At 40.5% G+C, this 27,209-nt stretch overlaps 3 protein-coding genes across 3 annotated transcripts in view; 1 reads left to right on the plus strand and 2 right to left on the minus strand.

Annotated features, from left to right (window-relative positions):
* Nucleotides 1-109: 109 nt before the first annotated feature.
* Nucleotides 110-6,572, plus strand: fsd2 (fibronectin type III and SPRY domain containing 2). The gene is made up of 13 exons (XM_004543452.5): nt 110-506; nt 574-811; nt 1,061-1,156; nt 1,384-1,617; nt 1,780-1,802; nt 2,700-2,821; nt 3,076-3,240; nt 3,376-3,510; nt 3,659-3,812; nt 4,496-4,629; nt 4,958-5,090; nt 5,168-5,344; nt 6,263-6,572. Exons 2-13 carry the CDS (start codon nt 629-631, stop codon nt 6,510-6,512), a joined length of 1,806 nt encoding a protein of 601 aa, XP_004543509.2. The 5' UTR covers nt 110-506; nt 574-628; the 3' UTR covers nt 6,513-6,572.
* Nucleotides 6,573-6,670: 98 nt separating this feature from the next.
* On the minus strand, nt 6,671-17,608 carry LOC101487895 (KH homology domain-containing protein 4). The gene is made up of 14 exons (XM_004543453.4): nt 17,404-17,608; nt 16,203-16,467; nt 15,986-16,105; nt 15,779-15,855; nt 15,510-15,562; nt 15,177-15,382; nt 14,432-14,640; nt 13,839-13,899; nt 13,516-13,573; nt 13,056-13,291; nt 12,668-12,772; nt 8,415-8,500; nt 8,216-8,334; nt 6,671-7,742 (listed from the first exon to the last, which is right to left on the minus strand). Exons 1-14 carry the CDS (start codon nt 17,430-17,432, stop codon nt 7,612-7,614), a joined length of 1,755 nt encoding a protein of 584 aa, XP_004543510.1. The 5' UTR covers nt 17,433-17,608; the 3' UTR covers nt 6,671-7,611.
* A 1,368-nt stretch (nt 17,609-18,976) lies between these two features.
* The window catches only part of pde8a (phosphodiesterase 8A), a 54,467-nt gene continuing 46,234 nt past the window's right edge, over nt 18,977-27,209 (minus strand). Inside the window, exons 17-22 of the mRNA XM_004543454.5 lie at nt 26,979-27,177; nt 24,883-25,100; nt 23,930-24,062; nt 23,011-23,175; nt 22,760-22,889; nt 18,977-21,179 (exon numbers count right to left, since the gene is read on the minus strand). Coding sequence (XP_004543511.1) covers nt 21,073-21,179; nt 22,760-22,889; nt 23,011-23,175; nt 23,930-24,062; nt 24,883-25,100; nt 26,979-27,177 — 952 coding nt within the window. The 3' untranslated portion in view covers nt 18,977-21,072. The remainder of the gene's footprint in view (nt 21,180-22,759; nt 22,890-23,010; nt 23,176-23,929; nt 24,063-24,882; nt 25,101-26,978; nt 27,178-27,209) is intronic.

Consider the following 27,209-nt stretch of genomic DNA (forward strand, 5'->3'; position numbering starts at 1 on the left):
TCAATATGAGCTAACGGTTTTACTAACACAGATATCTACCCTTTAAAGAATACGCTGTTTTGACAAAGAATGGTAACCACGAAAAACCTAGACTGGGTCACTAAGAGCAGGCGGGTCCCATTACAGAAATGTCTAATCCAATGCGTTTGATATGTCTTAAACTAAAGTTTACGAGGAACCTTGAATGCACCATAAGCCTCTAGTACTGCCTTTAACTTTGACCTTTAAATCACATGTTCGGGGATTTCCAAATCCTAAAAATTAAAGCATTTAACTTTTAGTTGTTGTTCCTTTACAATGTCAGCATATCTCAGACCTCTGCAGACTTTCGACCACGTTTAATGAATCTATTTCATTAATAACGAACTTCCTGTGTAGATGTTTGGCATGCCTGTGAAATGTGAGCAAACACAGTCCCATCTATTTCTGTCACTGCTGTCCTGCCGGATACTGCTGCTGGCCTGAAAAGGCTGTCTAAGAACCAAACGGCTCCCTTAAATTTTCAGGTAAATTTGTTATCAGCTGCTTGCTCACTATAGCAGTTCTGCTTTGTTAAATTCTCCTCCGATGCAGTTTCAGGACACTAACAGATACTTAAGCCTCAGTCCTCGCCTGAGTCCTTGTCATCATGGACTTGTATGAGATCAGAGGAGGCAGGCTGGGTGTAATTGCAGAGGAAGCCGAGCTCCAGGAGTTAAGCAGAGAGTCTACTGCTATGGAGACCTACAATGTAGGCTCACCTCCATCTCCCACTGCAGCAGAAGATGGAAGTGATGGTGAGGAGGATGCTTTTAAGGAGGGAGAAACTGAGGTGAGGACACTAACTAACTACCTATGTTCAGCCACAGTCGTCTCATTGCATTTAATCACTTCTCTGAGAGAATGCCAACACAATACAGAAGAGTAAAATAAATAGCTGAGTGAGGGGAAACATCTGATTAAGATACACTCATAGTAAACAGCAACATAAACTCTTAACTGTTACCCCTCATTGTAGTCTGTGTTGCAGGTTTGAATTAAATGTGAAAAGAGCTCAAGCTTGCGTTATGACTGCTTTCAGGGGGAGATCATCTTGATTCGCGATCAGCTGCAAGAGAAGGTTGCAGAGATGGAGAGCTTTGCTGGTCATCTGGAAGAGATCTTCCTTACAGTGGAGGTACTACTCAAACGTCTAGTCTGATCTCCTTTGTTTTGACATAACTTTACTGTTTTATTATCATATGAATATGCAGAGATGCTTTTTTCCTTTTTTTTTTACTCATAGACAGTAATAAAGTCATCACAAGCCCATTTTATTACATCAAATTGTTGTTTTTTTAATTTGTTCTTTCCTGTAAAACAAATGTGTTACACTCTAACTCTCTCATATTATTGCACGTACAGGAGAATTTTGGCCGTCAAGAGCAGCACTTGGAGCAGCACTACAATGACGTGCTGCAGACACTGTCTCAGCGACAGGATGAGAGCGCGGCAAGGTTGGAGGAGGAGAAGAAGAGTAAGCTGGAAGCCCTGTACGGACAGCTGCTGGCCTGTGGTCAGGCACTCGATGCCTCCAAGGAGCTCATCGAGACAGCGCAGGAGGTCTACCGCAGCCAGGACAAGAGGCTTCTTTTGAAGGTGATAAATGACTCCACTGGATCATATTTGCAGATGGCCCCAAAAATAAATAAATAAATAAAACATGGCCAGCTAATGCAATTGTGGATATGAAGCATTGATTAGCATTTATTCATTTATTTATTTTGCTATTGAAATTACTTCTTTGGATTTTATTGACAGACAGTTATGCCCACAATTAAAAGGTAAGCATGAGGCTGCACAGTGAGTCTGCACAGTGTGACACTGCAGGTGTGATATTAAGAGATCGAGCATCAATAACATGTGAGATTTGTCTTCCCTTTAGTTTCAGACTTTAGTTTTATTTAACTTGATATATTTAAAAATCCCAGTTGAAGGTCCACTTACTGAACTTAGCAAATAAAAACAAAAAAAGAACCTTGAACCTAGCACAAAAAGTAAAGAAATTTGTATTTGGTCAATTATTTTATTTATTTATTCATTTTTGTAAGGTTGCTTCCTGCCAATAGACCTATACGTTGGAAAGCCTGTTTATTTCCCCTTAAATGTAGCCACATTTATTAGGGAAAATGCATTTGTGGGCTGAGCAGCAGAGTTGAGTATGTGGGTCGCGCCCGTGAAACACTTGCCAAATTTCCTCTTCCAATACCAGTCAGCTTATTCTGCTACTGACTCTTGTTTGGTGTAGTTTATTGGACTGGATGATTAAAGTCTGAAGAAACAATTTATTCATTTAACAAACAGGGCCCTGAGTAGCACGTGGAAGATCCACACACAGCCACAACAGCCTGGCACCTCCTCCTCATGCTGGTCACCAGCTTGGTCACACGCTGCTGTGGGACGGCATCTCAATATGGTTGTGTTGGCTGACTTGCGACAAATGCTGTTAAACTGACAATATGTCTTGTTTCTTCAGACTTCAATCATTCATATTCATTCATGGGCACAACCCACAGACACAACTCTGCTGAACAAACTCCATCCACTGTACAAAACATGCTTGCATGCTTGATGAAAAGCACGTAAAGTATTTATTTTATGGTCAAATTTTGAACATTAGCCTGATAACGCACTGCACGTTTTTTAAAATCAGGGCTTTTTTTTGTTCTGTACCACACTAGAATCGAGGAGTTTGCCAAAGACGAGGTTGACCTCACGCTGTCTACATGTCTTGAATTCAACACACCGCTCGCTGACCTGTCGGATGTCAAAACCATGATGGACTCGATCAACGTTGTTCCAGGTCTGAATCTACAAATCGCCTCCTCTGGTTCACTTTCCGCCTCCTTCTCTGTCACTTGAAAAATACAAATCTAGCAACACGCCGTGTCTTGCGTCACTGAAAATGAGAATCCTAATAATAGGAATCACACAGAGGTGTCAGTGTTGAGCTTCAACCAGAACAGAGCTGTCTTAACATTTAGATTTTTGTACTTTAAAAAGACTTCTTGATAACTGTGCTGAATTTACAGTGAATCTCTATCAAACAACCCCCAGCTCCATCTGCCCCAGTAATCAATCCCCAGATGCCCAACTCTGCCACTCAGACATCCCTGCGCGTGTGCTGGAGCTTGTTCTCTGATGACACAGTGGAGTACTACGAGCTTTACTACAGGCCGGTGCTGGAGGATACACCAGCAGACAGCACCTTCACACCGCAGGGTATAAACCAGAGACGCTCCCTGCAGATGTGCACTGCATGATAATGTCACCATCTGCTGCTCAACTTGTATCTACTGATCTCCCTGAAAATATTGCGATCTAAAGGTGTGCTCATCTTTTTGTTTTTTATTTAAGTGAGCAAGGTAACGTTGAAGGAGACGCACTGCACTGTTGCAGATTTGCTGCCCAATGCTCAGTACGAGCTCTGGGTGACGGCTACCAATACCACAGGCATCAGCCCAGCCAGCGAGAAGGCCTTATACATGACGGGTAACAAATGTCACTCTCCAACTACGTGAGGAGTTCTTAAACTTGTGGCAGTTTAAAATAATAATAGTTCTGCCACTTTCCTCAGCTTTGCAATCACTCCAAAGTGGTGTGTTGGTGGGAATAAAAGTCTAAATCCTCTCTCCCCTAGTGCCATCACCTCCAGTGATTAAGCAGAGGGAGTGCAGTAGCTGTCCAGAGGCTGCTCTGATCCGCTGGGAGTCAGGAAACACCAACCCCGTAGACTCCTACACGGTGGAGCTCAGGGAGATGGGTGCAGACGGCACAGAGAGCAGCATTACCGAGTAAGAGGTGTTATTAACGAGACCGATTTGGCAAGCTCAAAATTTAACCGTGCCCTCTCCTTGAAATCTGTCACTTTGAAAAGGCCACGCCTAGAGTTAAAGTTAAAATAGCTCGGTAAAAATAGAAGCGCTTGGCTGGAAACGCAGAGCTTCAAAGACGCAGTACTCCGTGATATTAGGCTCCACTGGCTTTTTCCTTTGATAAGGCTTTTGCTTCAAAATAAACAAGCTGGTGTTAGTGCTTGCCTGGGAAGTTTTGTTTTTTTGAGGTCCCATGGATATAGAGCTGCTGAATCAAGATGCACTCTGTCCTAGAAAATCTATTCTTAGCTTCAGCCCTTGCAGTGCTGTTGGCCTCAGCTAGAATGCTGTGCCCACATTTGGGGTCATTTTCATTTCTTATCCAGTCGCTCCGGAGAACACTTTAAACATTTATCTGTGCAGTAAACTCTCTTTTTATTATGATTTTTTTTTTCAAGCTAGACTTAAAGAAAATGTTCAATTATGAGTATATACAAATATAAGTTTCTGTTTAACCACCAGAATTTCAAGGTGATCTTTCAGTGATTTATGTTTTGGTAACCATACACAATAAAATACAGTTCACAAAGTGATCAGTGTTCTGCATTTACTATATATTTAAAGGAAGACGCGTGACCCTCATGTCTCAATTACAACCCCAGGTCTATTGTAGCAGTGCCCACCTGTCAGTGTCTGATCCAGCTGCAGCCAGGACAACGTTACCTCATCTCTGTGAGAGCGGTCAACATCGGAGGGCCCAGTGACAGGAGTGAACCAATTTCTATCACCACGACAGGTGAGAAACAATTGGGATCAGCGTTTTCATTATGTTTTTGGCTCACTCATAGGCGGTATGGACCTTATCGTTTAAAGCAGAACAGTTATGTCTGTTTGTAACTTTAAGCATCTACTTGTTGATCATCCCCATCATGTTTGAGACTCCTTTCGCTTAGAAAGAGCATATAAGTTTATTTATTGTTAGCCTTGTTTAAACAGAGGTTGCACGATTAGAATAAATCAATCTGATGTCCTGTGTTTAAGCCGTAGCTTAAATAAATATACCTTCTTACTACATACATGGATTCAGGCAGTCTTTGCAATCAAACACCCATTTACCTGTGCAGGTACGTTTTTCTATCTCCTGGAGGACACTGCCCATCCTTGCCTGTCCATCTCTGAAGATGGCTTCACAATCTTTTATGGAGATGAAGAACTTCCCATAAGTGCCATGGCCTTAGATGACAACACCTTTACCAGGTGCGAATAATGGGAACCTTGACTTATAAAGATGACTCTATACACTTGCAGATGTTTAAATGTCAGTGTCTTTACAGATGTGTAGCTGTCCTTGGGGATCTGATTCCAGTGCGAGGAAGGCATTACTGGGAAGTTGAGGTGGATGATGGGACAGAGTTCCGGATCGGAGTTGCCTATGAGGACACAGAGAGGAACTCGTATCTTGGGGCCAACAGTACCTCGTGGTGTATGAGACACATCCTGAGTCCATCCAGGTAGCAGTCAGTACCAGCCAGGGTTCTTTCATCAGCTTCACTGCTGAACACCCTGTGATGTCCTGTCAGTACTCTTTACACATTAGTACTCCTCCAAAATAACTGCACACCAGGGATCCTATAGGTAAACTATGCCTGTGAACAACGGTTTAGCAAATATACAAAAGCACAACTGCTGAACCGCAAAATACTTGTATCCGATTGCTGTAACAAAGTCCCCATATATTTCATCTTAATCATCTCAGTTTGAACAGCGTCTGCGTGTTTTCAAGACAAGTGCTGTAGTAGCTTTGGTTTTCTGCTCAGTCATTTTTCTTAAATATACTTGTTCCCTGAAAAGAAGCAGACATTTTCACAGGACTCCACAGACCTAATAGATGCAGACTTTTCCACCAATCTGATAGCAGAATTAACATGCGGATCCTCTGAGGGCCTACTATTGCAGTTCTCAGAAACTGGGCCAAGACTTTATTTTTAGCATTCAGAAATTTTCCCTTTCCTAAGCAAAAAAAAAAAAGAAAAAAAAAAAAGTGCATCCGTTCTGTGTGAAACTAAGCCCATTGAAGGGAGAAAAGCCCACAGCTGAATATCTGTTACTTTATAATAGTTTCTATGGCAACTCTTCTTGGAACAAAGCAGGACAGATGAATTATCACATTTAGCGAGTCATTCGCAGCAGCATATCACACGAGCCCTGAATATGGCTCCCATTGTGGACATCTTCTTGTTGATTCTGCCTACGCACAATTTAACAAGCACATTTTTCATTTTCTTTAAGCTGCAGCCATTTGAAATCCTGCTGTTGGCTCATTATTCAGCATCTGCTTTCCTAATGGCTGACAGAGCGGGAAAATCATCAACAGTATGAATAAAATTGCTTTTTGACACACTCAATAATAATGCTTCTCCCTTTGTTAGGCATAAATACGAGTTTCTGCACAACGGCTGGAGTCCTGACTTGAGGATCACTGTGAACCCCGTACGGATTGGAGTGGCACTCGACTACGACAGAGGGACTCTGTCTTTCTTTAACGTAAATCTGGAACAACATCTGCACACCTTCCACTGTCACTTCCAAAATTACGTCCACCCCTGCTTTAGCCTGGACAACCCGGGAGCGCTTACTGTACACAACAGCATAGAAGCTCCTGAATACACATTCATCTGACATCAGAAGTATCAAGAAGAAATAAAAACCCAGGCAACAAGGACAAAACAATTATCGACTTTAATACTTACCAAAGAGCTCGGTGACATCGAACAAAACCAATGTTTGTAACGCCAATCTCCATTAAAAACTGAACTTTCTCACTAAAGACAACACACTGCTTTCAAATGTTTTTATTATAGTATTCCATGGGAACAGGCATACACCATTTTCCAAGATAAGAAAAGGTTTCACTAAATTGTACAATATTTAAACCACCTGTGACTGCAGCAGACTTGAGTGTTTAAGTCCAAAGGGGGAAATAAGGAGCTGTCTTTTCTTTGCGCTCCCACCAAAAAAAAAAAAAAAAAAAAAAAAAAAAAATGCATTTGAGAAAAAAAATGAAAGGGGGAAAAAAACCAATTGAAATTATAATACAACTATATTCACATATGTAGAAGGAAAGTCCACCCAGAATACTTCCACACACTGTATAAAGTGGCTAATGATGATGTGTTTGAATTTGCAATCAGATCACTATTTCATAAAAAGAAAATAAAAAACCCACAAATGTAGCCCAAAGAGGTGTGACATTTTAACATAAATCCACACTGACGCTGAAATAGTTCGCATCTAGACTTCTATATTTACATTTTCTACATAGGCAGCAGAAAGTTTGAATACGCCCCCCCCTTACTTTACTCCCCCCCCAAAAAACCTTCTATTTCCACGTGTGTCCTTTTTTTAAAAGCATGTTACGAATGCTGTATGAAGACCGATGGGCTTTGAAGGTTGGCTACCTGATCTAAAAGGTATGTCAATAGTAAAAGGGGTACACAAACTTTCAAAGAACTGTCTCCAAGATCCTGACAGAGCTTAAAATTAAAAATGCATCTGTTCTGAAAAACGGAAGAATAAAAAGGACTCTCCCCTGCTTTGTGCGAAGGCAGTTGTCAGCAAATATATTTGTCTTTGTAGTAAATGTGGTGTAACATGCCAGAACAGTGTATGATACAAGGGTGGACTTTTCCTTTGATGCGGTTTGAGTTTGTGAAACTTGCTGATCTACTGAATGTGGTCTATGAATGTCCTGGACAGTGGGGATGGGACGGGGCAGAGGTTATGAGTTATCTGTCTTACTGCTACGGCTCCTCTCCTCCTCTTCATCGGAGGAATCCCCTCCATAGGGCACTAACCCTGATGTATCACTGAACACTTTAGGCTTCTTCTCGCACACCTCGTCTTGAACACCTGCAAGAGCACAATAAAGGAAAAAAAGAAAAATGGAGAGAGAGAGAGAGAAGTAGAAGAAAGGTGGGAGATATGAGCAAGAGAAAAAGAGAAAAGAGAAGGGGAGTAGACAAAGCAGGAGAAGAAAACAAAAAGGAAACCCATTGAGGAGCCCCATATTAGCGGTGGTTTTTGAGTTCGTTTGATCCACAGCCAGGGGGAGGGAAGATATCAAATGAAACGGCAGCAGATCACACATCCATAACAGGCAGGTCCAGGGACACATGTTGAGAGAGAAAACAAGGGAAAGACAAAAAACATATACAAGAAGAGCATGTTAGTGAGTTTCACCAGCGGAAGGTTTCACACAGGTCTCCACTCCTCCCCCATTGCTCCACGGGGGGGAGATGCCATTTCATGTAACAGACAACACCACAGAAGAAATATCTGAGTACTCAGGCTCTCAGAGTATTAGGAAATAAAGAACAGCATACCCAATGACGCGGTGCTGCTGGGCAGACTCGCTGGATCATCCGTCACGGCATCTCTTGGCCTTTTGCGTGCAACAGCGGCGGGAGCCACGCAGGGAGGTGGCGGGGGAGGCATCAGAAACCTGAACAGAGAAAAATATGAATATCTACGCTACACAAGACTCATGAAGAACAAGGGAAAAACAATGATCTATGAGCAGACCTTTCTACTTCTTTCTCCTCGCCAACACTGGGTGCAGGAAGGGTGGACTCCTGATGAGTTGGACCCTCTGGAGAGATGGCGTAGGGCTAAAAAGACAGAACATTCAAGCCTTTTTACAAACTTTCAAAAGAAAAAGCTTGTCTCAAAAGAAAATTATTTTAGCATGTGAAAACCTTGGAAGACACTCAGAGCTTCCCATTTGCTTCAAGTTATTTTGATACTCAGCTAAGGCTGCAACAAGATCCAGCAAGTTTGCTCACTTACAAAGAAATGAACAGTTGCTAATTTTTATGGTAGTTCCAATGTAATGGAGAGAAACCAGGAAAAAAAAAACAACTATTCAATAGACTATCCCATAAAACCCGGATCCCACAGATAGGCTGTGTGGCACAGAGATGACAAATAATTACTCCTGATCTCATTCAACTCATTATGTGTATCAAGCAAACCTGTCCAGTTACTTCAATTTAAACCTGTCCACCATCATGAGCAAGACCAAACAACAGTGCAAACATGGTGACAAACTACAAAGACACATCTTACTACTGTCAAACTATACTTTGAGATCAAATATTCATTTCACTCATCTACATGTAAATCATTTCAGAACTTTTATGCAGTTTCTAAGTGAGCCAGCTAACAAATTCAAGCAGGGGATCAAATTAATATTTCCCCCGCTGTATAACACAGACCTCTTGCATGGACTAAGGCATTAAAATCTTTAATATTCTATTTTAAAATATCTGAATTTAAAGGCAGATCTATAGTAGGGAGCAACTAGAGAGAAATCTGCTTATAAATTACAACCCAAAGTGCTTTTGATGGGAGATAATAGGCACTACAGCTTCAATAAAGTTTGTTTTTGAACTGAGCACTGATAAAACATGATCAGTTTTTCATCCAAGCCAAAGTTGTGGCCAAATGCAATCAAACAAAAACAAAAAAACCCCAAAACAAACCTGTTGTACTTTTCACATCTTTACTGAACAGTAATCTAATGTTATCTTCCTAATTGGAACATGTTGTTAGTACAATACAATTTTATTTATATAGCACATTTAAAAACCCGAAGGCACACCAAAGTGCTTCACAGTAATATGGAGAGTCAGCATAAGTCAATAACAGGGTACAAATCGGGCACAAGCACAGACAGCATAGAGGCACTAACAGACCAGAAGAGTTAGATAAATACAAAATCTGCTAAGAAGACAAAAACAGCAGTAAAATTAATAATAAAATAATAAATTTAATAAAACTTAAAAGATTTAAAAGTGTAAAATTTAAAAGATTTAAAAGGGTATTAACTGGTCAGGAAAGCCAAGTCAAATAGATATGCTTTTAATCTTGATTTAAAGGATTGGATAGAGTCCATGGCTCGAATAGAAGCAGGGAGGCTATTCCAAAGGTTTTGTTCAGCTGAAGCAAAGGCATGATCGCCTATGGTCTTCAGTCTAAACTTAGGTTGGGCCAGGAGTAATTGACCTGATGATCTTAATGCACGACAAGGAGTGTACAGATTGAGGAGGTCAGTGAGGTAGCCGGGCGCAATGTTATTCAGGATTTTAAAAGTGAGTAGCAAGATTTTAAGCTCAATGCGATATTTGATTGGTAAGCAGTGTAGATCAACAAGACCCGGAGTAATAGGGTCAAATTTTCTAGTTCCAGTAAGAAGGCGAGCCGCAGCATTCTGAACGAGTCGCAGCCTTTGAAGAGAGAACAGTAGAGAGAATTACAGTAATCTAACCTGGAGGTCACAAAAGCGTGGATAAGTTTTTCCAGGTCCCTGTGTGGTATATAATGCTTAGCTTTAGAAATCTGGCGCAGTTGGAAAAAAACCAAAAAAAAAAAACCAAAAACAGATTTAACTACAGATGATACTTGCTTATCAAGCTTAAAGGAGCTATCCAAATAGACACCCAGGTTACGCATAGAATCAGAGAGACAGTTAGCTAGGGGCCCCAGCAGGGCAACAAGCTGGTCTCAAGGAATATGGCTGTCGAACACCGTAACTTCAGTTTTTTTCTCATTTAAAATGAGAGAATTATCTGACAGCCAATCTTTAACCTCTCTCAGGCAATCGTACAGGGAGTTCAATGATGCTGACAAATCATCAGTCAGTTGACGATAGATTTGAATGTCATCAGTGTAAAAGTGATAAGAAATATTGTATTTTTCAAATATGGAGCCCAAGGGTAGCATACACAAAGAGAATAATAGAGGGCCCAATACAGACCCCTGGGGCACACCACAACAGAGAGGGGCAACAGAGGAAGAGTATCCTCCCATCACAACAGAGAAGGATCTATCTGTGAGGTAAGAATTAAACCAGTTAAGGGCAGAACCCTTGATGCCTACAACATGCTCTAGCCTCCTCAAGAGTATATTATGATCAACCATGTGAAAGGGTGAAGACAGATCCAATAAAACTAAAACGGCAGGGCGACTAGAGTCAGCAAATACAAGAAGATCATTATAGACTCTTAGAAGGGCCATTTCAGTGCTATGGTGTGGCTTAAAGTCAGACTGGTATTTGTCAGTAATATTATTTGCAACTAAGTAAGCCTGTATTTGAAGACAGACTGCTTTCTCTAAAATTTTTGATAAAAACGGAAGTTTCGAGTTTGGCCTATAATAGGACATACTTTAACTAGGGGTGCAACGATACACAAAATTCACGGTTCGGTTCGATACTTTGGTGTCACGGTTCGATATTTTTTCAATACAAAAAAAAAAAATGTTCATGCCTTTTTAATTTGTCATTTATTAAAATTATAAATATATATTTTAACTCAAAAGTACAGTTTTTAAATTTAATGTTGCTGAAACAACAAAGTAATAAAAATTTTTTTTTATCTGATCGAGAAATCACTCATCTTTGGAAAAGAGAGTTTATTACAGAGAAATGGCTCTTTCCAAAATAAAAGCTATACTATACACTTCTTCTGGGCTATACCCTCAGCAGCATATTAAACATATCAGGTCCCCATAAGGAGAATCATGTGCTAACAGCTGTCTAGGGTAAAGTTTGTAGCATGCGTGCTTGTTGTTTTTGTCTGCTTCCACTTGTCTTTGCACTAGGATGATGTCGGAGTAAATGTGCAGTCATATTCGTTGTGTTCCCCACTAGTGCTGTCAGCGTTAATCTCGTTGAAATGACGTTAACTCCACAACACCGCAAATCTCCGTTAACGAGCTACCGTGGATCGCCCCGTGCATGGGGCTGGACGGCCAACACGTTAACGAGCTAACTGCGCTAACACACTAGTTCCCACCATGTAATTGAGCATTGCGTGGCACATCCAACATACTGTTTTACTTTTGTCCATGACGTGCTGACCTTCAGGGTCATACGTCACATGAAAACCAAAATAGTTCCAAACGCCAGATCTGAATGAGGGTGGGGGAGGTTCAATTTGCCATGTTGCAACGACAGCTTAACTTCTGTCTCACTAGCTTGCCCTGCGCTCAGTGAATCTGCGTTCGACTACTCTGCCTAGGCTGCACTGTCGAGTGCAGATCCACTGAGCGCTCAACACAGACAGCATCGTCAGAAGTAAAGTTGATAAAATAAATGAAAAATTTTGTATTGTTCGATACATATGCGTACCGAACCGAAAGCACTGTATCGAACAGTTCAATATCGATCCGAGTATTGTTGCACCCCTAATTTTAACACACACTTTTTCCAGCATGGGCTCTAAATGATCATGCACATGTAGAGTGGAACTGCTGGTGTTTTATTAGCACAATAGTGATTGCCTATATTTCTGACACCATTGAAAATCCGAAAACACAAATAGCAATGGCAGAAGTCACAGATCCCCTCCCCGTATTAATCTTTTTTTTTTTTTTTTTTAAATTAACACAGTGATACAGATGAAACTAATGTCTGTGATCAAAAAACACTGCTTAGCTCCGTTTGATGGCCATTTGTATTACAGACAATAACTTTCAGCTTAAACACTTGTGTAATTTGGTAAACAACTAACTGGGAAAACAAAGCAAAAGAGACGGTCAGTATTTATGCTGAACAAACTGAAACTAATATTTTCATACAATAATTTCATGAGCTATAATTATGTGTAATTCTGTCCAATGTTGGTTGTTTAGCAGTGATGCCTGAAGCTTCTCTGTTTAAAACCAGATGGACTAATCAGCTGCAATTCAGACAGGTTTATCGGTGAGTAATGGTCATGTTAAAATGGGCAGAATTATCTATTAGTGATATGTACAGATGTTACTTTTCAGCTAACCTTTTCATCCTTAGCCCCCTCCTGGAATTGATGCTTGGGACTTCCTGAGTCAGGGGGGGTATTTAAAGATCCTTCAGGCTCCACTGTCTCACTGCTGCTTGGATCCTTGGGTAGGGCAAAACCAACACATACACATTGATGCTGCCACAGGACTTTAAGAGAACTAAAACTCCTCCTAAAGACCTCGATGACTTTCATGTCTTATTGCACTTCTAGTGTAAACTTGCACTGAAACTGGAAACTGATTAATCTATTCAGTGGTTTTAGCTATATGATGTCACAGTTTTTGATGGCTCTTCCAACAAGCAATTAAAAATGTAGCACTCTAAATCAGCTGACTAATAAATGGGAACTTTAAGTAGTGGCAGCTTTAGACTTTTATAATTACCTGAACAAGATAGGGATGCGGTTTCCTAGGACACACCGGATACTGAACCATTGCCTGAGAAGATGGAGGGTTTGTCGACAAGTTAGAATGACTTGGGGGACCATTTGCCTTACTCCAATAACCAGTGGCTCCTGGATACGCTGAATAGCCGCCAGCATACCCATTTGCTGGGTAGTTATACCAGGACCCCTGGCTAGAGTAATTGCTATTAGGTGGAAATCCATGTACTGCGTATGCTGAAATGAAAGTATAGAACCCTGAGTTAATAGCACATATCACATGGATCAATAACAGGGTGTTTTGACAACTGTGACCTACTATTTCAAGCAATTGCTGAGCCACTAAAGACGTCACGGGAGGATTAATTACCACAAGGAGAACGAAGTTAGTCAGTACCTTACATTTGGTCACCCTGTTGGAATTTGCCTGTTTAGTTACAAGACTTAAGAAGAATACTCACACTGTGTCGAGCCCGTGGCTGTGTATATCGACACCATACGTGCATGCTCAGCTCTCACCTAAAGAATGAAAGAAACATTAAAATGATGTAATGAACCAGACAAAACTGCAGCTCCATAATCAGAAAGTTTTGTGGGTAGGTGCAGAGCACTCAAAACCTATCTCTGGAGATCAGGTGGTTCACACTACCACTTTCACTTTTGGAGGTGGGTATCAGTGAAAACTATACGCTTTAGTAGCTTCACTTTCTTACACCTCCTGTAAGACTTTCATGCAATACAAATCCCCTCTGACACAAATACAGTGATAACAGTGTGTACTTACGGTTTCCAGGAGACTCTCTGTGAGTTTCTTTGCCGATTCCAATCCAGCTGCATTTGGGTGGCTGTAACAAAGGTCCATTGTTAAACAGGATGTAACAGACTTAGTAAAGGACTAAAGCCACATATTATCATTACATAGACCAACTGTGAAGCCAACACTGTGCCATAACCTTTAAAACTTGTGCTTAATACGTGCTAGCTCAACTCACTGGCAAAGAAAAAACAAAAATAAGCTGCTAGACTGTTGGAATAGCAATAGGAAAGGTAATTTACAGGATTTACGTCATTAAAACTGTTTTTCCAGTTTCTACAGAAAGTTTTGTCTTTTCAAAAAGCAGAAATCTCCTTGGATGAATTCTGTGCCTCTGGATCTCTCCCACATCAATGATCTGAAGAGACACAACTCTGGCCTACACCTGAACCATTTAGCACATGCTGCAGATGCGCAGCGTTCATCAGGTTAGTAAAACTAGCAAAAGCCATGCAGCAAACGACCATTCATCTGCAAGCAGGGCTCTAACACTGAAACCACACAGCACATACTGAATGTGTGTATATGTCATTTAACGACTCTTCCAATTAGAATGAACATACCTGATGTAGACATAAAGAGGTTCAAAGGACTCTCGTTTCGATGCCTGTTCTATGTAGCCAGAACCTTTTCCTCTGAGGAAGACTCGAGCTCCCGTCTCTGTCTGGATGTGACTCAGGTACGAACCTGCTGGACCCTCAACCTTTTCTTTCACATTGAATGAAGGCAACGCTTGGTCCAGACCCACAAAAATCTTTGTGTGCACAAAACTCTGAAGAGAAATAAAGACATGGTTACCTTACCAATACCATGTACCTTATGGCTGTTTAGTGAAATCATGCTTGACATTAGGCAAAAGTGCTTTGTAAGCAGATGCAGTAATCCAAGGCTTTTCACTGTAGACCAGGGACGTTCTCTCTGCTCCTTAATTTTGGAGGCAGGTATCAGTGAAAGCAACATAGTCTCCACTTGCTTCACTTTCTTTACCTCCACTCCCAATAACCTAGTCTGCATAATTAATTTTATATTTCATAACCCTAACTTTATCTTAGGTTTTGAGTAATGTAGCATTGTTATACACCCAAATAAACAATCCTACTACTGTGTGTCCCTCAGTTTACTGCCTGACTACAGAATCTTTCTCACTAAGCACTGTTAGTCTTGAACCTTTGGTTACAATGTACAGCTTATCTGTCTTTGTCCAATACTTAAGGAGACATAAATAACAAAATTAAAGATCAAGTTGTTGATATTTAGGGTTTGATGAGTTCACACAAATTTGACTTTATTTTTTAATCATCTGCCTACCCCTAAATGAGGAGCTGCTGGTCGATGACCCTGGGCTGGCACTGAAGTGGTATTGGGCATCCGTGGCACAGTAGAAGGAACGACAGGTCGAGGCGGCTGAGGGTAGAGAGTGAGCGGTGGAATTACAGGCACCTGCTGTCCCCCCGAGGCTGCTGAGGTCCTCATCACATCCTCAGAGATGATCTCCTTTATCCTGATTACAGCCTCTGTTGCAAAGAAAAGTGACCAATATTTGAGCATCTGCCACATCAATTGTTACATGCTGTGACATTTGTGAATTACATTAGATGATGTCAGCCTCAGCATATTAAGCCAATAAAATGTGCTACTTACTGTTGACTTGTTCTTGGGTCTTTCCCTGAACGTGCAAATACAAAGGTCTTTGTCTAAAGGAAAGAAAATCGGTCATGGACAACATTTTACACTCTTTATCACTGCAAAACTCATTAATTCAGGTTTGTCTGTTTACTTTTATTAGATGAACTTCACTATTCTAGTAAATAATTAATGTAGATTTTCTTAAGACACAATATGCAAATGGGTGGGAAGGGGGGGGGGGTCTACTTTTGCAGAAACAAAGTATTAAGACTTGAAACACATACCCTGCTGCTATTCCCTTTTCAGTTTCTGTCATGAAATGACCTTTTGTTGAAACGATGGCTCCACTAAACTGTCGAATCTGAAAAAGGTAAAAGAAGATTTTAAAAAAGAAAAAAAAAAAGATATTTTAAGAGACAACTTGTTTTAAAAGTTCTTAAAGTGTGACAAAAGTGTTAAATGGAACACTGCTATGGTCACTTTCCACCAACCTCCTCCTGTGTTTTGCCTTTAGTAAGAAGGTCCCTGCAGTTGAGTGGTACATCATTTATGTCGACTTCAGTGACCACCATCTCTTCTGTAACAGCTGGCACAGGCACACTTGGAGGAGTCTAAAATATATGAAATAACACAGAAAACTTAAACTCCATTAATAACGACAAAAACATACATGATACAGTTATTCAAAGCAGCTCTCTAACTGCACACCTTTGCAAGTAATGGTGGAGGAGTCAACAGCTTTCCTTTTGCCATCAACATAGCATTTATTTTAGCAGCCATTGCTGCAGCCATTTCAACTCCTCCCTGAGGAGATTTTCCTCCCGTTTCTGGTGCCTGGGAAACTGTGCTGTTTGGTCCAGAAACGACTCCTGACAATGAGATAGGGTGGGCTGCATTTTCACTGCTCTTCTGCTGGTGTATGTCTACACTCTGTTTAGGCTGGGCTGGCTTATCCCAACGGCTGGTTAGGCACCTGAAAAAAAGATATACTATAACATATAACATACTATAACTATAATACTATAACAATCCAAGTTTATCAAATTATTTATTGACAGTATTCCTATACCTAACGCTTTTTCATCTTTATTTCTTCCTAAATGTTTTCCATTATGTCTTGGGAAATACTTTGTTTTGACACGTGTTACGCAAATAAAGTTATTATTATTATTTGCCTAAAATAAATATAAACAAAAAACAACTCCGTGACGTCAAATAAAAGGGGACTAGGTATTTTAACCTAAGGACAGCCTGAGAAATACTACATGAGCACCCATATTACCACTGTCCAAACCAGTCATTGGAATTTAAAGTATCGGCACAACATTTTGTCTGTGCTATAACGATCTGTTTAGATACCGTACACTAATACATTGTGGTATCACAAGACAAATTGCCTAACACTTCGCTGATGATGCTAAACAGTAAACGTGGTGAATAGCTGTTTATTTTAGCCAATCGTATTCCGCGTTACTAGACATCTGTCATACCGGTGCATTTCAATGTTTTAACAATCTTTCGTGTGTAAAATCTGTGGATTCTGGTAACGGTAGAAGCTGTTAGCTAACATATTAGCAAATAAGACGGCGTTAGTCATTGCTAAGCTATCAGACGCCGAGAGCTAAGCTAGCTAGCTATCAAGTTACGATACGGTTTCACGAGTTTTTCCAATAAAATATAATTTTGGTGTACACTGAACACATAAGCGCAGAGTAACCCATGTATGTTGTTGAATTTTTTTTAGCGTCAAATAACACCCTGCAATCTAACTTTTACTAACAGGCCATGGTAGTGCTGGCAGTTAGCAGATTAAGCTAACAAACACTAGCTTACTGTTCGGTGAACTCTGCAGTGTGGCGTTAGCTTGTGTAACGACTACTCAGTTCTAACAAACTAAACAGACACTCACGGTGTTTGCCCCGTCATTCCTGAAGACATAGCACAACTCCACTAAATAGATAGTAAATTGATACTAGTTTTCGGATACAGTACAAAAGCTACACGGCCTTAGCCATCGGTCTTCTTTCTCTCCTGCTCCGGCGATTTCTTCTGACGACTTGTCGCAAAGTCTGACTTGGCGGAAGCGGAGCTGTCCTCGTGTTCTGGAAGAGTCTCTCTCACTTTCAGTACGCTTCATAACAAATCAAGGCTCACCTGGTTAACGTAGCGTTATGCTAGCCTGTTGATTTAAAATAAAGTAAAAGAAAAGAAACACATTAAAAAGTTTATTTTTTTCTCCCCCCAGCATCTTAAACCAAGGACAGCGCGAACACAAAGCGCTTATTTTCCCATTTTGCATGCAATCTCAGGCCGAAAGCATCAAATACAACATGTCTGTCTTTTTGTACAGTTCCGCATTTGCTCGCGTTGCGTACCTTATTGTGTCTACAAGAGAGACATTATGAAAATTTAGTGCCATATTTCTGCTGCCAATATTACCATGCACAAACCGTCCTGTCATTGTTGTGTGTATGCTTGTACCTGCAGCTCAATGTTTAGTGCCTGTATATAGTAACCAGGCAATACATCCGTCAGACAGGCTATATATGGGTCAGTTTTGTTAAACAGACAGCTAGTATAACTGTACTTTAGGCACAGACAGTAAGAACTGGCAGCCTTCATGCATTTCCTTTAAGGACTTGGAGACTATGTTCAATGTAGCCAAAAAAAACCAAAAAAACAACAACAACCCCATCCCACACATATTCACCTGTTCACACAAACAGCATGGATTAAGTGTGTGTTATGAGCAGTTTCTATAGAAATTAACAGTTTGTAACACTGTTAAAGAGGAAGAGGATGAACTTTAAATGACCCGTGTTTATATTTAGCTGACAAGGATCTCTAGCAGCAGCAGTGTGACTTATTGACTCCCATGTGCTGGGAAAGAAGTTGGAAGTTGAACTACATTGTCTGTAAAAAGGCAAAACCTTGAAGGGAGGAGGTTGTGGTGGATATATGGGTCGGCTAAGTGATGTAAACACTGAAGACTGTTGTTTATTTTCCATTTCCTACCAACCAGCAAGACCGTGTTCTTTCTCCAATACCTCAATGAAGCAGCTTAAAAAAATAATTAAGGAGTATGTACTTTGAACCAGAGTTAAAAAGTCCCGTTTTAACCATATGTGGGAGGATCAAAAAGAAAATGAAAATAAGAATCTTACACGTGTCTTATTTTTCCTCGAGGTTTGTAGATTAAAAAGAAAGTGCTACAGAAAAAAGTAGCCTCAGTCACATGTTACTGTGTTTGTTTTTTCACTATTTTATACTATATTGAAGTGTGTCACACGGGGTGTTATCCGGCTGCCATGTAGTTTGAGATGCTTCACAAAATGTTGAAAACCTTTTATTTAAATTAAGTCAAAAGAAAAGAATAAACTAATGGAAGTAACCTGAAGAGGCAGACACAGAGTCTTACTGCAGGCATGAAATAAATGAGCAAGTCAAAAAGAAAAAAGGCATTGAATCATAGACATTAAATATATAATTGACATTATTTTATTTTTCATTGAATAGTTTCTAATTTTTTTTTCCGTGCCTTCAGACCAATGTGTATCAGAAGGAACAAACAAATCCCCTGATTGCGTGTACATTTCTGTCATTTGAGAGAAACAACGATAATCGTGGTCAGCGCATCTTGTTAACCACCATTTGCTTAGCTGTTATGGCATTTAATATACTGTTTAAAGAGGAAATATTCTTAATAAGCGACAATCTTTAACATATATTAGTATCCTAATCTGAATCCAACCTTGAACAAAAAGCTGTTCCCTGGGTCTGTGCAGAAGGATGTTGGACAAGTGGCCAAAATAGAATGATGTTTGATCCAAAAACAAAGAAGAAGAAGAAGAAAAAAGAAAATCAATACAAGGTGGCCTCCAGGAGACTGCTTAAAGACAGTGATAGACAACTCTGCGATCCACATCCTTCTTAACCATTTAGTTCTCTGTATACATGCTCTGCGTGACCATCCCATTCAAAAGTATTCAGATAGCTATAATGGTTGATCTCTTTTGCTGCAAATCCAGTGTAAAATTCATTGTCTATAAAAATATTGAGATTTCCTTGAACATAACCTTCTGACTATGTCATAATAAAAACTCCAGATGTCTGTTGCAGTTGCACAGTGGGATGTACTGTATAAATATTGTATAAAATAAGGCAGTCTTTTCAGTAGGATAAACCAGATACAAAAATTTCTGGGAGACAAAATTTTTCAAGTCCAAAATGTTTTCACATATTTCTGCTGTTGTCAAATGTCGAGCGGTTTACAGCATTAAACCAAGAGCAAGGGATTGTTGCAGCAATGAATACACCCACGCACTCGCAGCAACAACCAAAACACACCCACACGCGCATGCGCGCACACACACACACACACACACACACACACACACGCACGCAAACTCCCGATGATCAACAATAACAGCTTATTCTCCAATGCAACATCCCATCCCTGGACAAATCACTGAGACGTAGACATTTCTAATATTGTTTACAGTGCAATACAAAAGTGTTCATTCAAACTGGTACTGTACTTTTGATAAAAAAAAATTTAAAAAAAAAAGTTTAATATGGTAATGCTTCATATGAATAATAATTGTGAATTTTCGAGAGTTATAGTAGTATTTGTCTTCATTAGCTTTGGCTTTTCTCGCTCTTCATAAATTCATTTTGTTCTCGTCAACTAATTCATTTAGGAATTTTTATATAGAAAATATGGAACATCTTAAGAAAAATGTACACACCAAATCATCTGCAGTTAGATACCTACGATTGTGATGTTGAGGTTTTTGTCTCTCAGCGGTGGCCTAAGAGAAAGGTCCACCGCCCCCAACCCATAAAGAAAGCATCTCCTCTCACATGTCTACTAAGATAGCTATGTGTCAACTTGGTTGGGTTTCTCTCGGACACGTGTGAATATTGCCCCAAAACAAAAACAAAAACAAACAAACAAACAAAACAAAGGAAAGCAGTGGAGTGTTCTTTCATGGTGTGACCTCCAGGGGGTTGAAAGAGCAGTCCTGCCTTGCTGCGAGCACAGGAATGGAGGTCAAAAGTGATTTCACAGCCTGGTTTGAAAAGATACATTTTTTCATCCAGACCACGCTTCCATCGAGTCTTTTCAGTAAACAAGCAGTTTTTACTCAAACAACAACTTCACAGGCAGACAGGAGTGCCCACGTGGCGATCGGGGAGGGACGGGTGCTTCGCCAGAAGACCGCTAACGACCCTCTTTCAGTCATGTCACTTGACCAGCTACACTGTGATTGCCTGAGAGGCACAAGAAGTTCGTAAGGATGCTGCGTGTCCGTGTCTGTTTGTCACAGTTCGCGTACGACAGGCTCGTAAAGCCCGCAGCATTACAGCTGCAACTGCCTGTCAGGAAGGAAGTCCTTCTGTGGTTCTCTGTATGGACGGACATGTGGACGCTCGGTGTGCTACGGAAGCAGGAGAGTGAAGGCGAGGAAGCCCCTTGGCTGGCTGGGCTGGCAGGGAGAGAGACCCCCCCCAGCCAAGAGAGAGAGAGGAGGTCTGCCTCAGATTACAGAGTCCCAGGGCACAAACACTGCAGCACCTACTCGGGAGGTGGTCGCAGGCTGTGCAGCTTCCTCTCATCCAGGCCTTTCCAATACTTGAAGTTGTTGTCCAAGTGCTGCATAAGATTGGGGAGGTCTGCAAAAGCTGGGGAGAAGAAAAAGCAAGATCAAGATGAGGCTTAAAGATTACATTTTGTTTCAAAGATAGTACGACACATTTATATTTAATAAACATCTCTATCTCACTGTCACAGTATAAAAACAAGCAGCAGCATCTGGTGCTGAAAAATGAAGACAGCGGAACGTGACAAAAACTGCTGTTCCTCCGACGGCCACTTTGGTTCTACCAATGGCCGAATACCCAATAAAAGTGATGGATCAAATTATTATTATTATGAGAGTCATAATAAACTGAATCTGCCTCGCTATGGTTTCATGTCATTTCTGCACAAATAACCAATACTTGCAATACAGACGTGTGTGTGTGCACGGGCACACAGGAAAAAAAACAGAAAAGAGAATGAAACCATAATACTGACGTAATCCACCATTTTGGCTCTTCAGCTGACATCCCTCCACTCACATGCATGCTAACTAATTACAGGGGGATAAATCAGTTAGCGTTGTATGTCGGCACTAACTTTAATTAGATAGCGCGAGTCGTAAACCAGTCGGAAGGTCGGTGGATCGATTCCCCGGCTACTTTTTGGGGTCCTTAGGGACTAGAAAAGCGCTATACAAATACAGGCCATTTACCATTTACTTTTCTCTGAACGTCAAAGCATCCTCGGGCAAGATACTGAACTCAAAGTTGCCCCTGATGCATGCACTGGAGTGTGAGTGTATGCATGAATGCACTTAGGTGGAGGGGAAAAAAAAGTGCTTTTATGACAGGGTGAATGAGGCTTGTAGAAAAGCACTTTATAAGTAATAATTTACCATTACAGAAAGTGAGGAATAAACTCCATTTTTTTGTCCCCTGTATGTTTGGGGCACATTATGGAGAATTAGTAACCTCCTCTGCCCCCAATGGTGTGTCAGCTGTCGGCTTTTACACGGAGAAAAGAGCACGATTGGACTTTAGAGCAACCTAATTGTCACTTGAGAGTGGTTCTAAACAACTGAAGCATCACAGCCCACCCCAAGTGAATAACCTCTTGGTATACAAGCAGATATAGAGCACGGCTACTGCTACAGCAGCCAATGCAAGCTGTGTCACCAAGTGAAGTCACTGAACTAGTCCTCTCAACTGTGTTTGTGGTTTCGGTGCCTTTTGCAGCATTTTTTTAATGATTATCTGATAATAACATGGCTGTGTGAAAATGTAGGACTATTTTATTTGTGAGTTAGCACTAATTAGAAGACATCTATGTGCATGCGATGCTCCCTAACAGTCTACGGGCGTGCCAATCCATCCAAGCTAGACAACACTAGCAAGCTTACCAGGATGATAACATCTATAGTGTATCTGCCTACAGTATAAGCCTTTGGATTAATTTCTTTACAAGGCAACAAAAGGCCATGTTTGATGGCACCAAACACCGAGTATGCTTGCTGTGATCTAATAACACTGAGAATTTTATTATGGCAGTGAAAGACAAATGCCAACTAATCACATTACAGCGAATAACTGAACCTCCTACGAATATTGGTCCTGTGCATGCATAGGAATTGACACAAATATAGATATAAAAGTACTTTTTATGTCATGCTGTGCAGACTTACCGTCCCATGCATCAAACATGTCTGTAATGAAGTAGTCTATGAAGGAAATCTGGGACTTTGGGATGCTACAAGTGTTTCTGTCAAACACAGGCATGACCACCGGTAGACCTTGTCTCTTCTCCTCGTCAGTCTGCATCAGAGATAAGAGCGCAAGGAGTCATCAATCCCAGTAAACACATTACAGCTGCTTCCTGCTGGATCCATATCCACACGCATTCAACACCATGTTATTTTTTGCCCCTTCTAATCACCTGTGCAAAATACTCCTCTGAGATTCGTCCAGCCCATTCTATACAGAGCTCCTGAGGCCTACATGGATTGGATATGTCTGCACATTTAATCAGCATCCGCTTGACAAGGATGCGATTCTCGGGGGATGTCAAGACGCTTTTGACAGATTCCTCATCGTTGTTTCCCTGTATATAAGGAAAGAAGAAAAGAAAAAGCAAACATTTACCACAAAATAAACTCAAATTCAAGTTTTTAGTTAAAATCAACAGCACCTTACAAGTGTACTACTTCACGAATAACCTGATATGTCTTTACAAAGAGCAGCCCTGGCAGCTGATAGGGTTTAGTCTTCTAGACGTTTAATTATGCGTTACACTTCCATGTAAATGAGCACAGCAATCTTCATGAAGTCACAACATATGGGTTGTACTTTATGTTACAAGACTGAATTCACTGAGAGTAATGTTAAACCAACCTGCAGAAGAAGATCCGTTTCCCCTAGCAGAGTTATTTTATTCCCGATCTTTGTGTTTTGTCTTACAGTCAAACGATATTATGTTTTTCCCTCAAGGCACTCTTTTATTAACCAAACCTGACCTTCATCACATTTTACATCAGACACAAACGCACAAGCCCTCTAAAAATCCTACACTTAAAAAAGCAATACAGCTTTTAAATGTCTGTGTTGAGCATTCCACACAGGGATGAGAAAGATGGTAGCAAGTTGCAAAACTCTCCCCCCACAAAGACATCTGTACCACAGCAAACACCAGTATCATCATCTCCCTAAGCCCTTAAGACACTGTGGCTCGCTTACTGTTGGTGTATCATTATCTGGTTTATTTAGGGGGGAAAGGGGAAAAAAGGGAAATTATATTTCCTCACAGGTATGAAATCTATATTAAAAATCATTTGAGAGTGTTCCAGTTTCATTCTCACCCCATTCTCCTCCAGAGCAGCCAGTGGTTTGTTGATGCTGTTGACAAACTTGTTGACATGCTCAAAGTGTTTGGTCATCTCAGTTGCGAGCACCATGTCAATGATGGCCTGTCGTAATGTTCGATATTCATTCCTTGAGAGAAAGTGTTGACAGAAATCACGTGGGTAAGGGAGAGAAAGACGGGGAGAAGTGAAAACAGAGAGTGAGATGACAGTGTGGTAAATAGCCTGGAAACCCGTGTGAACAGTTTTCCCCTTCACTACAGTGACAGTGGCCATGAATGAATGCTTTGTTCACCTTCCCCCTTGGAGGGGACCAGCAAATGTGAGCTATTCTGTTTTGGGACTCAAATCACATTACTACCCTGCTGCTGTCAGCACACACAAACACACAGTATCACTTTCATCAGTGCATAAGGAGACTTAAGTCCTATGATACTTCAGATCATGTGCGTGTCTCAAAGTGCTTCCATATGTTAAATATAATGAGCCTGACCTTGCATGTTGCAAAATCTAAAGATTTTGTAGAGCGTGCAAAAAAAAAAAAAAAAAAAAAAAAAAACGTAAAATAAAATACCTGGAATCATGGTTTATCTGATCAAAAGTCAGCAAATTCACTTAAACTGAAATAAATAATTAATCCCAAAATAGAAATTTAGTAATCAGTTTTCCAACTCTGTGCAAGCAAAGGCTGTGTGGCAAATATTAGTCCTTTGAGCACACAGTGACAGCAGATTATACTAGACATCAAGCTGTCTAAACGATAACTAATTTAGGCCTTGAGGCTTCAAATGTAGCTACATCCTAAAAATTCCTCCTCTTAACTCAGTTATTAGGGAAAAAGCTTAAAGTCTGGACACCTAATACATTTATGTTTGGGGAACTTGTGGTGTTTTACAGAGCTGCTGGCAGTAAAAGCAAGCGCACAGACGGCCACATCATAAATCTCCTACCTTTCTATGTTTTTGAAGATGTTGCACTTATCATCTCTCGTGGTGATCTGGAAGGCCAGTGCGGCATGGTGACTCTCTAGTACAGCTGTGTCATTATAGAGGATGGCCAGCTCGCTTCCTGCATTGCAAAGGAAGCTGTTGGTACGGCCTGGGTGGTCCACATCGTGCACGGTAGCAGCAATCAGGGCGGCCACCTCATCAATGGGATCCAGACTTTGCTGTTGGTAGAAGCCAATGAAGTTAAAGGTTGGCATTTGAATAGCCTAACCGTTATCAGGTGAATGATAAGTTATACTAACAGTTGGCACAGTATAACCTTCTACTATTATAACATTTATATAACAAACATTTCCATCTTTGTTCAGTTCTCTGTCAAGATGATCCCACACTGCTTTAACAATGTTGAGATCTGGGGTCTGGGGAGTCCAATCCATGACTGATATTGTTCCACTGTGCGTTCTTCTACCCAGGTTTGCTTTTACTGCACTGGCAGTGTGCTAAAGATGAAGCCAATGTTTCCAGCTGGTTTTGCATAGAAGATCTGAAAGCATTTTCAGATTTTATAATTCCATCAGTTTTATATTCCCAACAACATTTGTTGAGATTCAGCCCCAAACCATCAGAGAACCTCCACCGTGTTTTATAGATGGCTGCTCACACTCATTGTTGTACCTCTCTCCTGACCTCCTCCGTACACACAACAACAATTTGAACCAAAATTTTCCAATTTGGATTCATCATTTATTAAGACCTGTGGTCACTGATTTTCATTTCAGTTCTGGTGTAATTTTCTTCCCGTTTCCCTTCCTTAGGAAAAGCTTTCTTGACAGCCACCCTTCCACTGAGACCATTTCTGATGAGACTTCAGTGAGCAGGAAATGAATCAACTGAGGATTCAGATTTATATCTCAGATCGTTTGCTGGATTGGTTCCTCTTTCCTAAAGACATGACTTTCAAAAACTGTTCATCTATATAGTGTTTTTAGGGCTGTCATTTCTTCTTTTGCCTCCCATTTGTCCAATTTCCTCACATTTTTTAAGAACATTTCAGCAAACAGTTCTTTGGGAATCATCGTGTTGGTGAGGAAAAGCTATATGTCCATCAAACTGAGTTATCTTTGATATTTTTCATAGATTCGACTGAAAAAGTGGGAAAAAATATTGTTTTTGTGACAGACTGCTTGCTGACTTGTCTGTTACGTGTGGACACAATGCTGGTTCATTGCTTAAGCTAGATGCATTTTTATGCTGAGCTGATTCAAAGGTCAGTGTTAAATGGAGTAAAATATGGCTGCTGTAAAAATATAAATAAAATAATAATGATAAAAATAATAACACAAGAAAGTCTGACTCCTTGGAAGCATAACAGAAAGAAACGAGGAGTGGCTCAAGACTTTTGCACTATTCTTTTATCAATACACATTTCATGTCTAATGCTAGCCAGAAAACAAAAATCATTTAGTCTTTAAAGCACTTGGTTTTTGGGTTGTTTTTTTTTTTTTAAGCTTTGTTCTACTTTTGATTTGAGGTATATTTAACACATTTAAAGAGTATGCTATACAACAGTACATAACAGATTTTAAACCTGCTAACCCTGCAGATTTCAAGGGATTTATTAACCATGGTGATATAACTTCACAGTTTATGGGCTAAGCCAATGAAAGATCACTGCACTGAGTTCAGAAATAGACTGTTTGGTAAGCAGCTTTAGCCACTGCACATCACCCAACAGTTACTGAGCTACTGACACACATGGACAAAACCAAGACTTTTTAGGATAAAGTAGACTCAGACAAGACAAGTGACACCCAAGACCGTGCTGAGACTTCTGTCTGACTGTGTTACCTTCCAGCATTTAGTTACTTGTAGAGGTCTGGGTCCAAAAATCAGAAATGGTGAACTCTTGCAAACAAAAGTAGGGCAGGCTGCTGAAGCTTTAAAAAACTATTTTATCCATCTATAGCATCTGGTTCTGACCGAAGATCATTCAAATAAACCACAAGTGAACATTGTTTTTAATTCTAAATGATACAAGTAATTAGGAAATATGAGCTTAATTTGTAATATACGTTTTAAAACTAACATTATTAATTTACCTTGACCCTCTCTTTGCAGAGAAAATAGGCCGTTGCATGCAGGACATCAGCTGCATGGGTAGAGTTGTGGTAGGAGTTACTCGAGTGGTAGTTCGCTTCAATGACTTGTAGCCAGGAGCGCAAAGTGGCTTCAGGGCAGTTTAGGAACTCACAGACCCCAAAGCGGGAGAAGATCTTCAGGCCCAAGTAGGTCAGAGGCCTGTGGGATGATTGAACATGAAACTTTAACAC

This window comes from Maylandia zebra, linkage group LG1 (genome assembly GCF_041146795.1).
Source record: "Maylandia zebra isolate NMK-2024a linkage group LG1, Mzebra_GT3a, whole genome shotgun sequence".
NCBI lineage: Eukaryota > Metazoa > Chordata > Actinopteri > Cichliformes > Cichlidae > Maylandia > Maylandia zebra.

Bases quoted from the DNA above. Each gene is read 5' to 3' on its own strand.
- fsd2 (XM_004543452.5), top strand. From the start codon at position 629: ATGGACTTGTATGAGATCAGAGGAGGCAGGCTGGGTGTAATTGCAGAG. The intron at 3,511-3,658 runs GTAACAAATGTC...TCTCTCCCCTAG, and splicing joins GAAGGCCTTATACATGACGG to TGCCATCACCTCCAGTGATT. The intron at 4,630-4,957 runs GTGAGAAACAAT...TTACCTGTGCAG, and splicing joins AATTTCTATCACCACGACAG to GTACGTTTTTCTATCTCCTG.
- LOC101487895 (XM_004543453.4), bottom strand. From the start codon at position 17,432: ATGTCTTCAGGAATGACGGGGCAAACACC. The intron at 13,574-13,838 runs GTAAGTACACAC...TTCATTCTTTAG, and splicing joins CAGAGAGTCTCCTGGAAACC to GTGAGAGCTGAGCATGCACG. The intron at 8,501-12,667 runs GTTAGCTGAAAA...CTGTCTTTTTAG, and splicing joins AGGGGGCTAAGGATGAAAAG to CCCTACGCCATCTCTCCAGA.